The sequence below is a fragment of the Carlito syrichta genome, unplaced genomic scaffold (assembly GCF_000164805.1).
Source record: "Carlito syrichta isolate Samal-C Ts95f unplaced genomic scaffold, Tarsius_syrichta-2.0.1 Scaffold309490, whole genome shotgun sequence".
NCBI classification, from domain to species: Eukaryota; Metazoa; Chordata; class Mammalia; order Primates; family Tarsiidae; genus Carlito; species Carlito syrichta.
The window spans coordinates 57,484-72,195 of NW_007253586.1; the positions used below are offsets into that span (position 1 = coordinate 57,484).

General features: G+C 32.0%; 1 protein-coding gene across 2 annotated transcripts in view; it reads right to left on the bottom strand.

Annotated features, from left to right (window-relative positions):
- CHD1 (chromodomain helicase DNA binding protein 1) overlaps window positions 1–14,712 on the bottom strand; it is a 72,893-nt gene that overhangs the window by 40,108 nt on the left and 18,073 nt on the right. For both annotated transcript variants that reach the window (XM_021717251.1, XM_008067367.2), the window contains exons 2-10: window positions 7,976–8,177; window positions 6,719–6,832; window positions 6,032–6,093; window positions 4,079–4,228; window positions 3,667–3,938; window positions 2,761–2,986; window positions 1,941–2,041; window positions 1,539–1,717; window positions 533–660 (exon numbers count right to left, since the gene is read on the bottom strand). In XM_021717251.1, the coding sequence (XP_021572926.1) occupies window positions 533–660; window positions 1,539–1,717; window positions 1,941–2,041; window positions 2,761–2,986; window positions 3,667–3,938; window positions 4,079–4,228; window positions 6,032–6,093; window positions 6,719–6,832; window positions 7,976–8,177 (1,434 nt within the window). The remainder of the gene's footprint in view (window positions 1–532; window positions 661–1,538; window positions 1,718–1,940; window positions 2,042–2,760; window positions 2,987–3,666; window positions 3,939–4,078; window positions 4,229–6,031; window positions 6,094–6,718; window positions 6,833–7,975; window positions 8,178–14,712) is intronic.

Sequence of the window (14,712 nt, forward strand, 5' to 3'; positions counted from 1 at the left end):
AAAATGTACTTAAGAAAGGCAACAAGGTCAGGCACGATGGTTCACACTTGTAATCCCAGCACTTTGGGAGGCAGAGGAGAGAGGATTGCCTGAACCCAGGGGTTTGAGACCAACTTGGGCAACTTGGCAAGAACTCATCTCTACAATAAATCAAAAAATTAGCTAGGTATGGTGGCACATGCCTATAATTCCAGCTACTTGGAAGGTTGAGGCAGAAGGATCTCCTGAGCCCACCCAGGTCAAGGCTGCAGTAGTTGTGATTGTGCCATTGCACTCTAGCCTGGGTGACAGAGCAACAGAGTGAGACTCTGATTGAAAAAAAAGAAAGGCAACAATCAAGTTAAACTCAAACTCCACTAGATTTTCTTCCTAGCTTATAATAAGCATTGTTTATATAAATTAGGAAATACAAAGACCAGGATATAAGATCCCAAAGTGTCTTATCTTTTATGTTGATGGAAATCTTTTCTGAATCCTGTATTTGTAAAATTATTGCTCTCTCAAATTAAATAGATGAATCAAATATACTTACTTGCACCAAGAGTGAGCAAGCCAATTTAAACCATTCAGTTGATAATCTCTTAATTCTAAACTCTCATGGCCTCCAATATAGGATGGTTGCTTTTTCAGGGCTACAAATCTTGGCCTTTGTTTTAATACCTTCAGTAAAAATAAATGTACATAAGTAGAATTATTAAATAGAGAAGTTTTACAGAAAAGATGAAAATCTCAGCTTTTACCATAAATTTTAAAATTTCATCTTAAATCACCAAGCTGAAATTCCATGACTCAAAATATATCCGAGGATTCAGTTTTTTTTAAAAAATAACAACCGCTGTCTCTTACTTTAATAAGAATCAACAGTAAAATATTTCACATTTTTTGAAAAAAATGATAGCAAAAATTAAGACCCTGCCAAAACACAAGTGTCTCATGTATTTTACAAGCAAAGTCTATGTTAATTCATTCACAGTCTTGCCCCAGCCCTGAGCAAGAATAGAAATAAACCATAAAACTGGCTTAAGCTCCTCAGTTTCTGATTCCAATTACCCTTTAAAAAAATTAATACAAACTTGTATCTGAGAGAAATGCTAGGAGATCCCCAAAACTACAACTAATGACTTTAGGTAAATTACAAAGATTTTGAAAGTATTATGCAAGGTAGTCCTGGCTACTTTCTTATAGATATGTTCCTCTTCCCTACCTTCAAATAAAATATCCACTACCTTTTAAACTAAACCAATCTCTAGTTTCCAAGAAATTTTCCCTTTTTGGTCTCCCTAACTCACTTCCCACAACTACCACTATCACCACCATCAATTTATCTTTCTGAAACAATTATGTCCTCTAAGGATAAGACAATACCAGTTAATATCACATAGCAATTACAAGAACCTCACTTTCTGTAAGACCTATCAACCAAGAAGTATTCTTCTATAGTCTATCTGAAATCAGGATCCAACTCTTATATTCAGGCTTATAATATTTAGAATGTATAAATACATCTTCAGTAACTAAAAATGTCAAACTATACTCACTTTGCAATCTTTAAAAGGAGTGGTTTTTGATTGGTTCCTGCTAAAATACTCATCAATGCATGCTTGAAACTTTTTGGAAATGAGAGCTCCGTCTTCCCAACTGCACTCCGAATATGGAAGGCCCTGCCATTTGCAATAATAATCAGGATAACCAGCTGCTGACTTTTGATTGGAATGAGCTGTGAGATAAATAGAATATTTAATTAACATTTAAGCTGATCAGAGACATAATTCTTAGTAAAAGTTACACAAGTAAATATTAGCCATCTGATTGTTTATAATACTCTATTTTATTAAGAGAAATCTATTGTATTTGATGTGTAATTAGTAAATTTATGTCTCTTTTCAGATGATTTCAAACACAAGAAGATAAAAATTTAATCAGAACCATTTATTACTAACCAATTATTCGTTCCACTATTTGATACTGTTTATGTAGATCATCTGTAAGTTCTTGCTGGCAATTATAATATTCCACATCTTCTGGAGAAGCATTTTTCAACCTGAAAATTAACCCAGGAATAGACTTCAAAATCACCAATAAATAACCCATTCTCCCCAAACACTCACGGTAGTATGAAGTCTACCATTTTGCCACATACATGGGACAAGTATGAACGATGAAGAAATTTAAACAGAAATAAGTCATCACTGACTTTTAACTTTAAAAATGTGTAATATATAATGTGTGATACACATTCTCTGTGACTGTTACCAAGGAGAGGCTTAGATATGGCTCTCCCTAAGAGTTTTACCACAAGATTAAATATAATTATCCCTTGGTATCTGCAGAGAATTGGTTCCAGGATTCCCCCCCCAGATACCAAAATCCGAGGATACTTAAATCCCTTATATAAAAATGGCACAGAGTTTGCATATAACTTACATATATCCTCCCATATACTTTAAATTGTCTCTAGATATACTTATAATACTAATATGATATAAAAGCCATATAAGTAGTTGTTATATTGTATTGTTTTTTAATTCGTATTTTTATAATTGTACTGTTATTTTTACTGATTTTTTTCCTGCCTAAATATTTTGAAAGCATAGTTGGCTGAACCTGAGGATGTAGAAGCATGGATTCAGAAGGTCAACAGTGTTATAAATTGTATAGTTATTTTAAACTATCATTTAATTTTTGATTATATATTTCTTATTAACAAAAAAGTTTAATCATCTTTGAACTACAAAAAAGTGTGACATAGAACATATTTACCATCTTTTGGTTTCCTGATCTTTTTTCTTATAATTATCCAACTTTTTCATTCCTCTAACATTCTGTTGCTTAAGAGTTTCTTCTGTCTCCCAAGTGTTGTGGATGTGGGACCATCCTTTCCATTTAATTAAATACTGGATCTCTCCCGGTTCCTTGTTTTTTTCAAATCCTGCATTTGGGTCACCATCTGCTTCAACTGCATAGATGGTTGTAGTAGCACCAGTAGCTGAAAACAACAGCACAAAACTTTCCTTATAATTCTGTTCACAGGATAATTTCCTTTCAACTCAAAATTTCGAGACTATGAATACAAAAATATAAAATTTCTTAACTAAGTAAAAAGAAAGTATCAAGGGATATAAAAACTTATCAGAAGTTATATTATACATAGATAATAAACCGATGTTTGGGAACTGAAGACTTCACTAATGTAATCACTTCAATTTTAAAGTTAGAAAAGGTAAAAAGACAAGAGGTACTCCTGAGATCACTGACAATATCTGATAACTGAAAGACTGATAACTGGAAATTAAAAAATCTTAAAATGTCTCTAAAAACTATATGTAAAGATTAATCTACATATTTAAGATGAAAGAAAAAAATTCAAAAGCCCAGTTTGTGAAATTGAAAGTACCTAAATAGCAACTATTATTTAGGTATGGCAACAGAAAACTCAAATATACAAGCTGAAAACTGTCTAATTATTCACAATATGTAACATGGAGTCAGGTAGATATTTTCTGGAAGAAGACACTTAAGCTAAGCAAAATATATTTTTATAACAAGTAAGTAAAATAGAAAAAAAATCTATCCTCAGCTTTCAAAATGGAAAAATCTTTAAAATATATTGTATTTACTCAACTAAATGTAATTTAAACAACCAAACAATAAATTAAAAAAAAATACCTCCTTTTCTCCCAATCCGACAATCCATAAACCTTTCTATTGTTTCAAATTCCTCTTCCTCAGGTTGAGGAACATCCTCTCCACAGACTTCAAGTAAGTCATCAGAATCTGTTTTCATTTCTTCATCTTCCTTATAGCTAACATTGACAGTTGCTTGGCGACGAGAACTTCTTTTATCATTATCGTAATCTTCTTCTTCATCATCCTCCTCAGATGAATCAATCTGTCTCTTTTTTTGTCCAAGAATCTTCTTCCCATTTTTTGACTTAGACCTAGGGAAGGGTAGAAAGAAAAAAACAATTTTTATGAAAACACTAGTATAAAAGAGATTTGAAAAACCATGAACACAAAGAATGAATATCTTCCATATCCAACAATTATCACCATTAAACAAAGACTATACTGCACTCACCTATTTTGAGGTTTTCTGCTTTTGACTTTGTTTTTTGGCTCATAATCAGATTCCGTTTCATCACAGCTGCTTTTATCTCTCTCTTCCTCAGATTCTGAATCTGAACCAGACTGAGATGGAGATCCTGATCCAGACATCTGCCAATCCTCACTGTAGATAAAATTTATAAAGTATTTTTATTTATGCTAACATCATATACATTTTATCCCTAATAAAACAGATTAAACCAACAAAATTAAATTTCAATGATATACACACTGTTTTCATTCATACTAAAAAATATAAAATGTCTATAGAATAAAAAAACTAGAAAATATTTCCATTGATTTATCTCATAACTCTGGAGTTTTGGTAATCAATTAATCATATCAATGAACAGCTAGTAAATAAATGTCATTTTGATTCTCATTATGGATAATTTAGAGTTACAGGTCTTAATTTTGAAAATCTTATATAATTATTATACTTTCCCTCTCAAAAAGAGTCTAATCCATTCCATTGTAATTATCTAGAGGCTGTGATTTTTAAAAATGTATTTTAAAAACAGTATATATTCATTAAGAAAAGATTAAATGCAGAATAGAAAATATAAAAAAAAAACAACTCAGTACTAACAGAACCCTTTCAAACACATTCAACAGTTGCCTTTATTACTATTTTTATTCTATTTCATTTCAATCAGCATGTAGAGAAAAAAATACTGCATGTACATGTTAATATTTTACTATCATATACATTTCAAATAAAAGATACACATTGAATATTTATATATACTATATGCCTTTTCAGTTCTGCTGAAACAGTTCTTGCTTCTGCTCCACTGCTCTGGATCTCTTGCACCAATTATGACTATGTTAAAGGCTACATAAACAAGCATGTATGACAAAATTTGCTTATGATAAAAACATTACAGAAGCAAATTATTTTTTATTGAGATCTTTTTAGAGCTTGTACACTGGAAGTAGAAATAGGCATGACATATGAAAAGTCTCCACTTTATATTTTTATAATATACATTGTTAATTTTTATATCCAAGTAAGTCTATCCACAGTCCCAAATTACTCTTGTTTTTTAAAACATTATTTTCTTGCACCTATGCTAAGTTTAGAATTTATCAACTCAGGCAAGTAAATAAACAGCTAATAATACAAGGATTTTCCATTTAAAAACGAGAAGAGCGAGCTGAAGAAATTAATCAGAATGCAGCATAGCAATAAAGGGATTAAAAACATGATACAGTAAGATTCATGGAGGATACAAAATATATCTACTAATAGGAGTACCAGAGAGATTTACAGTAGAGAAACAAAAAATATCCAAAGACAAAATAACTGAATTTTCAGAATAAAAGATAAATAGAGTAACAAAAGATATAAATCTTCTCATTAAAGATGCATGAATCTTGTGGGGAAAATAAATAACAAAACCAAACCTAGACACACTAAGATGAATGTGCAGAATATCAAATGCAAATAGAAAAAAATAAGAGACAATGAAATGTTTCTAAAGAAATTAAAAAAAAAACATTTAAGTGTACATGAATTGAGAATCTTCAGTACTCAGTATTTTCTGAGTCCAGAGCTTTAGGAAATTATAATGAGTAAAAATAACTATTAACATAAATTAATAGAATCACCCCAAATCAGTCATTCTGTGGCTGCTACATGCCTATGTTTCCCAAGTTATTAAAAATTTCTGATATTATGACTAAGTAGATCTTTAACATTTAAAAATATATAGGAGATAGGGGCTATAAGAGATAAAAGTGGCACAAAAGTCTCAGATGGTAACAGAGATAAATGTTACAGATTATTTGTTTAAATTAATTTTATAAAATGCCATAAACCAAGAATTTATAAAAGTAACAATTTTAGTAACAATTTTCATAAAGGAAAAAATACAAAATCTTTAGGATTTTCCAAAGAACTAGTCAGTTGAACAAAATGACATACTCTTTGTGCTTTTTCCTTTTGACTTCACTTGAGTCATCAGAATCTTCACTGCTAGAGGAATCCTGTAAGAAAAAATAAAAAGTCACTATCATCTATTAATGATTAGAATTTAACCATGATGCCAAATTTTTACTTAATATACTATTTAACATTAGCTTTACAAACAACAGACCTATAAAACCTTTCTTTTTTATGTAGTTTTATTTATACATTAACTAGCTTAAAGTAATTAATAACATTTGTATTGTAAACAATGATAGTGAATGAAATCAGATAAATATCACGACATCAGAATTTGTATAAAACCTTAAAGTCTACCATCTCTGGAGACCATTATTGTTACCTAGCATGACCACAACAAGGAATTGTAGATGTGATCACCAAATTTTGAATTAATGTTTTCTACCATTAGACAGTTTTTAATATAACTTTTCCCGAATGTTACTGTGCAGACACACATGCATGTGTGCTTATGCACACACAGGAACTATATTACTTAGTTGTAGTCCATTCTTTTAACTCCTAAAAGTAGCATTATTAGATAATGGATTCTTGATACATACATTGAAATGTATTTCCTATTTACTTTTGCAAAGCACTTATTAATTCTAATAATTTCACAAATACTTGTTAAGTGATAAGTTATCATGTCTACTTTTAACATAATAGCTCATAATGAAAACTCACCTCTTCTGAGCCAGTATTAGATGAAGCTTGATGTTGTTGTTGCTGCTGCTGTTGCTGCTTCTTGAGCATTGCAGATCTCTGAACGGCCAGAATACTAGGGCTAGATTTCCAAAACTATAATAGAAATATGAACTAGTGAATGGTGAAGCAGAGAAAATTTTTTTTAAAAAGTTAATTTATTGAAAAATTACCATCACTTTCACTTCCTCAAAATAATAAATCGACTATTTTTTAAACTCTTATATAATACATTACCATTGCAATATAATTAAAAGAAAATGCAGAGTTTTAGTTGTATATTAACCCTTTGCACTCAGCTGTGCCTCTGAAGGAACATCATAAATCTAGCAAACCACTTGGATGTCCCCTCTCAGGGGACATAAAGAGATAGCTGGTGATTATACAGGACAAACTTATACAAGTGCAAATTTTTCAAAAATAAATGTTTCCTTGAAATTTTCCATTCAAATTGCACAAAAAAGGAAATCAAGAGATAGAATATATACTGAGATATGCATTTTAAAAATCAGCTGGCGTTACATAGAAAGGGAATATGCTTTCGTGGTGGTACCAAAAAGTTCCCAATGCAACCAGATACCATGTTTACTGACAGATATTACACTAGTATTGCCCCATTAGAAGAGCTACAAAAATTGAAATGTCATCTTACTGGTACAAAGTCAACTGAAAGGCAATACCACTAAAAGTCAAAAAGGCAAAGTTTTTAACGAATAAAGCAGTAGTGTATAGGAAAAATAATCTTATGTTTCTTTAGTATATCTTATAGAAGCTTATTTCAAACAGGATAGCCCTGACCCTATTTTACCAACTATCTTCAAAAATCTGAGTTCTAGTCTCTCCTGCTATTAGCAATAAAGAATCTCCTTTGAAGAGCTTGAAAGCAGAGATTATATACCGTAAGGTTAACAAGTAGATCTCATGAAGTCTTTAATTTTTATCTATGAGATAATAAACATTTATGAAACCTAATTTCTGCCTAAGAGACAAAAAAATTTTTATTTGTGTGTGTGTGTGTGTGTTTTATACTTGCTGTTTTTTAGTTATAGACTGAATCTCTTCCAAGTCAGTTAGTTCGTAGATGTATGGCCATAAGTTTTAGGATCACAAAAAGTAAATTTTAATTTAAAATGTTTTCTTTTCTCTAAAAGCTAGATTATAAAGGATATATACCAATCCTATACATTTTCCCAAACTAATACAAGAAATCTATCTTTTATTGGATATTTTATTGATTACCTCAGCTCCATCAACTTTCGGTGGTTTCGCTTGAACTTTGTTTTCTCGGGAAGTATCTGACTCAGACTCTGACTGACTGCCTGATTCAGATCCAGAGTCAGAGTCACTGCTACCTGACTGGCTACTGCTTCCATCACTACTGCTTCCAGAACTCGAACCAGATGCAGAGCCTGAAGGTGAACCAGAATCTTCATCTGATTGGCTGCAATTTGAAAATAAATAGATTTCAAGAAAAATTCATTAGGAATTTAATTTTTCTTAAATACCAGGAATATAATTTTTCTTAAATAGAAAATTAATCTGTAGTATAGCTGACAAATTTAGTACAGTTCTGGCTAAAACATAATTAAGACCACAATCTTCCTGTAAAATAATAAGCAAAATCTGCCTACCAAATATTGAATAATCCTGGCTAGAAATTTGGGACGACAAGAAGTTGAAACCACAGTGCCTACCTTTAAAAGGTCATTTAGCTCTAGTAATTATAAAGTAGGAATTGTGTGAAGGAAAGATAAAATGTGGTAAAAATTCCTACGGTAACAGGCAGAAAAGAAATGTATTTGTAGGTTCTGTTTGTTTTCGAGATTATATCTCTATTCTATTATTCCAGAAGAATATAATGTATTATAATTCAGCTATGATAAAATATAAATTAATTTTAAGAAATCAGTAAACTGCTTCTCTGAGAAAATCACTTAATTTTCTTATGGTTCTACAGTAATAAGTCTGAAAAAAATAGCAACTTCTCATATTTCCTAACATCTATACATATACATTTGAAAGCAATAACAGCTTACTGAGAAACTATCTTTTTTCCATTTCTAATTCTTAATCCAATGTAGAGTAGAAATGGTCTGGACTAAAGATTGTGAAATTATTATCCCCAGGGTCATTTGTTTATATGGTGTTTGCAATTAAACTGTTGAAAACTAGAACATAAAATTCCTGGTAAATAGGGTATACCCAACTTCTGATGTAATTTCATATGGTTTTATGAGAAACCACAGGTATACACACACAGGAAAACATTCTCTCCCCTTCTGTAGTTTCCAAAAATGCCACCAGATGGAGGTATTACACTAAGAAAACATGCCACACAATTAAAAGTAATTCTAATTCTTTTTCCAGAGCAAGGATTTAATAGTTTCTGCATGGAAACAGATAAATACAAGCTTGTAGGAAGACTTTTTACTCGACAGAATAGATATATAAATGTTTTTTTTGTTTAGTTGGAATCTCACTCTGTTGCCCAGGCTGGAGTGCAGTAGTGGCACACTCATGGCCGCCCCAGTTTCAGCCTGCAGGGCTCTGGCGATCCTTCTACCTCAGCCTTCCAAGTAGTTGGAACTACAGGCGTGCGTTACCACACCTGGTTAATTTTTTTTTTTTTTTTTAAATTGTAGAGACGAGGTCTCGCCAAGTTGCTCGGGGCTGGTCTCAAACGAGCATGTCTAAGTTTTAAAAATTTAACAAAATGTTTTTCTTCACAGAAAGAGTAAATAAAAATGTGCTTTCTAAAGGCTTATCCTAATAAGATCATTTTTTGCCACTGTTTCTAGTCTCTCATAAAATGGTTCTGAGATCTTAAAATAGAATCGTGCATTTAAAATTTTTTTTTAAAGTCATATTTTACTTACATGCCTTGAGCGAAATTTTAATAAGGATACTAGAGAAGATATTTTTCCTGATATACAACAATTTTATTTTTCCTTCAACCCACTAGGTAAGAGAAATGTTTCTCTTTTTTTTGAGTTGGAATCTCATTCTGCCACCCAGGCTGGTGTGCAGTGGCAGAATCATGGCTTACTGCAGCCTCAAGCGCCTGTGCGCAGGTCATCCTCCCACCTCAGCCTCCTGAGTAGCTGAAGTGAGCCACTGCACCCAGTCGAAATCTTTCATTTAGTCAATAAACTTCACCAAGAGCTATCATGAATTAGACACTGGGGAGACTGACAAGAAACAAAGTCCTTACTATAAAAAGAAACTTTAATCTTGAGACTGTCATGTAAATACTGATATCATTCTGTGCTATGTTTAAGACAACGATCTAGATGTATGCGGAGCACTAAAATCTGGTACAATAGTCAGAGAACATTACAATAGTCAGAGAACATTTAGAAGAAAGTGCTGCTAAATTAATTCTTCAGTAAAGAAGAGTTCAAAGAGTTACCTGTTTAATTGCTTATGAGCTTTATAAGTAGTTTATTTTTTCCAGAGTACCTACTAGTATAGTACCTTACACAGATGAGTGCTCAATAAATACTTTAAAAAGAGACAGATAAATTATTGAATTTTGGGGACTATCACAGGCCTATATTCTTAATTATATCTTAACTAGTAATTCCAAATGTATAGTCAGTAAAAACTGTTAACAAATCAAAATTCTTCAATGAATGCAGAAATCTTTCATATTCTTTAGGCAGAAGTCATTCTGGTTGGAGATAGAAGCAACAGCCTGAGTCTAGGCTACTCTAATGGCATAGGTTTGTTATTAGAATGACTTTACCTTTAGGTATTAGAAGTATAAACATTTATTGTATTGAGTTCTTCTTTAGTAGGATAAAGAATATGCAAAGACTATCTTATTTACTGCTATAGAATAATCTCCAGGATATAGTTAAGTGAAAAAAGTAAGTCACAAAACATTGTTTATGGTATGTTTCCTGTGGATAAGAAAGAGAAATATTTATACATACTTGCTTACACTTTTAAAAAGGAACAATGGCAGCATAAACCAACAACTAATTTGAAAATGAATACCTACAGATAGAGAGAAGAAAGAAAGTAGTAGAAGGACCAGCAATTGAATGAGTCTTCAGTTTTGGAATTAGGTACATGTTTTGCATAATTTAAAAACAAAAATCAAAAAGTTGAAAGAAAAGCATATAGAACCAAAAAATTTATATTTGGACATAACACCTTGAGCGAAAATAGGTGAAAAACTCCTTCCTAATAAAGTAATTTTATTTCAGCCTACTGCTTCAAATGCCCTTTCTAAAACTGATAGATAGTTGGTCATAGCCTAACTTTCTTTTATACATTTTCTGTCTTTCTATTACAAAGTTCAAACATCTATGAGACCTTTCAAGGAATTTGTTTCTTCCTAATTCTCCAATCTATTTCCAGTCAGTTTCCCACTCAAACCCCCAGGCTGAGCTATGGTAAGCTACAGGTAACTCTCTGAAAGTTACCTTCTCTTTCCACCACTTTCTGCTTTTGCACCACTCCTCTTTTCTTTCCACTATTTAATTCTTAAGTCCTACCTTATGGCTACTCCTCCAACAAATCTCTCCATACTCCATCCCAGTCCAACAGTAAATTTGGTATCCCTCCTCAGCACTCCCAAAACTTCCTGTATATACCACTATCTTGGTTATGAGCATATGGTGTAATAATAATCACTGTAGTGTTTTTTGCTATTCTCCTACACCATATGTTCCTTGAGGACTGAGATTTACATGCTCTTTGTGTGTCAAGTACTAAATGAAGAGCTCAGTGTTTCATGGATAGATGGAAGACTAAATAAGTAAAAGAGACAGGTACAGATTCTCACATAACTCGCAAATTATAATTTGGCTATAAACATTTCTTTTGGCTATTAAAAATTACATTTTATTTAGGTAATAATCAATACTAATCTTTGATACAACTTAAATATATGTACAACACTTTAGACTTACTAAGTATATTATATCTCACCAACACAACAGTTATTAATAAAGTGGTAGATTATTAAAAACACAATTCTTTTTCCTGACTTTTCTTAGTTTACAAAAGAAAAATCACCATCATGTTTCTGGGTATTGTGATAAAATTACCTTTAGGGTAAATTAAGTAGAAACACCACATTTAAAAGATAAAATAGTGATTCAAGTTAAAGCTTCTTTGCAAGCTTATTTTTGTATACAATTTCAAATACAAATTATAGAGCAATATAATAAATTATGCATCTATCACTCAGCTCTGCAATTACCAACTCATACCAATCTTGTTTCAAATAAAAAACAATATTTGTAAACATCTACAATAAGCCTCACACCTTTTATCTAATATTACCATAATACTAAACATTAAGTATATTAGAAAATATTACAATATCCATTTGAGCCTTCTCCTTTTATCTCATGATTCTGTTTCTTGCACTTTCGTGCTTCCTAGATTTTACTAACTGCACCCCTGTTACTATTTTTATGTTTAAAAAGTGCTTTTTATATTTGATATTTTTAAATATTTTTTCTGTCCCTTGATTTCTTATAATTGACTGTCTATATCTAGAAGCATGATCAGATTCAAGTTCACTGTTCTTCACAAAAACATTTTATAAGTAATGTTGCAGAGTTCTATTGGAAGGCACTTAACGTCTGGTTGCCTTGTTTTGTGTGAGGTTTAAGATGATCTATGGATTCAGGTACTGTCAAGCCTTGTCCATCCCTATCATCTCATACCTAGTATTTTTAGCAGCCATTGATAATCACAAGGCTTCATCCATTACTTAATTAGAGGTAGCAAAATAGTGATATTTTATCATTCTTCATTTACCCAATACACCATTTCTTCATTATTAGGTGGAATACTTCTATGAGAAACTCTCCCTCATATCTGCTGACTTTGAGGTACAGTTCATAAAGGCATTTCATTTCTTTTCCTTATTTACCAGTTTTCAAAATAAGTTAAATCAGTAGCATCCTTTAAAGAAGACCAATAATTCTTTAAGTCTCATTATAAACTTACAGGTTTGAATTTATTCGATTAATTTTAATCCACTGTCAGCATCTTTGTTGATTTCCAAACTGTCCCATCTTTAGCCAAACAGGAAATCCGTTATGAACTCCTAAGTTCTTCTGACAGACTCCAAATACTCATTGATAACCTACTTGCCTTTCTGGTATAACCAGGCTTATTCTACATACTCCTTCCCTGAGGCTATAACTAAGTCATTTCATCAAAAAAAGCCCTTCTTCTATTAAACTGAAAAGTAAACTGCAATCTGAGTACCAGGTGAACCTATTACACTACTGGATTTGTCACTGTTTTCAGAATTTTTCAAAATCTTTTAATAAAATAAGCCAGGATATGTATATTTTTAGAGAAAATATATTAAGAATTCATACTAGTATTTCCAATCCAAATTCAAAATTGCAAGTTTTTTTAATTAACGTTTGAATTTTATTTTTATATCATCATTTGGATTGAGTTTCTTGTTTCTAAATAACATACTTTTTTAACGGTTTCAAAATAATACCATTATTACAAACTATATGATTACTAAAAGTTAAGATGACTTCAAGATTCCTTTTATTCTCAGGAATACTTATTCCCACAGTTAAATGGTTGCTTTCAAGCCTGCTGAAATAACTTACCTCTGTGACCACCAGTTTGATACAATTTAGATCATCTGCCTTTTTTTTTTTTTTTTTTAATTTTTAGGGACTAATTTTTTTAAACTGATTTTGATTCAATGTTGCTTTCTTTACTTAGACCCACCTTCAGAGCTACAAAACAAGTTAGTCAGAAGCTCAGCTTCTATCCCTGTCTCTTCTATAGTAATCATTTTTAAAGTTTTTTATTTATTCGTTTTTAACACAAGCAAATTATGAATAAGTATGTTTATAGTACCCTTTCATAAATAATTATTAACATACTTTACGCTTAAGTAAAAGGTAGCACATTATACATACATTACACCCTGGAGATCATTCCATTGCAGTTGATATATTATGCAACCGCCTATACTCCCTTTTGCAGATGCACAAGTTTCATGTCCCTCAAAGATAAACATGTTTTGTTTCCAGTTGTTTGGTTCTACAAATTGTGATACAATTTGCAGTTATCCTTTTGTATTTATGACAGTGTGTCTTTTGATTTGCTATTTATCAACTGATGTAAATATATCCTCTTTGAAGTTTTAAATTTATAGTCATCTAGAGCCCAGATCCTGATTTCTAATACTATTCCACACTTAAATAAACTACAGATCCTTTGGGAAAAAGCAAATTGTAGGGCTGGGTCAAGGAAGACACAAGATGAGCCTCAACAATCTTGTGCTTAAAAAAAGAGAGAAAAGACAGGGGCATGTCAAAAAGACCACAGAGAAAACAAAGAACATGGGAGCCAACTTGAAGGGGCTACTGACCAAATCTTTTGAGCATCAAAAGACAGTTAAGACATATTATCCAGTAAATAAAAAAGTAACTTCTGAGTCTGTGCTGATCAGAGACAGACAGACAGAAGTCCTCTAGTAGAGCTCTGATTGCCAACTGGTAAATGTGGAAAGGGTGGTAGTCTTAGAAAATTACCACTTTGGAGTCATCATGAAAAATGCTGGTTTAGGCAAAAATCATCCATGGATGCTAAATGTAGGAGTAGAGTTTGCTGAGTAACATGTTTGCTGAGTAAGATATTTACATAAACTGGGCGCAGTGGTTCACGTCTGTAATCCTAGCAATTTGGGAGGCAGAGGCGCAAGGATGGCCTGAACTCAGGGGTTTGAGACCAGCATGAGCAACTTGGCAAGACTGTCTCTGCAATAAATCAAAAAATTAGCCAGGCGTGGTGGTGCACGCTCATAGTTCCAGCTACTTGGAAGACTGAGACAGAAGGATCTCCTGCCCAGCAGCATGCCACTGCCCTCCAGCCTGGGTGACAGAGTGAGACTCCATCTCAAAAAAAAATTCAGCCTGGGTGACAGAGTGAGACTCCATCTCAAAAAAAAAATTTTTTTTTGAGATGGAGTCTCA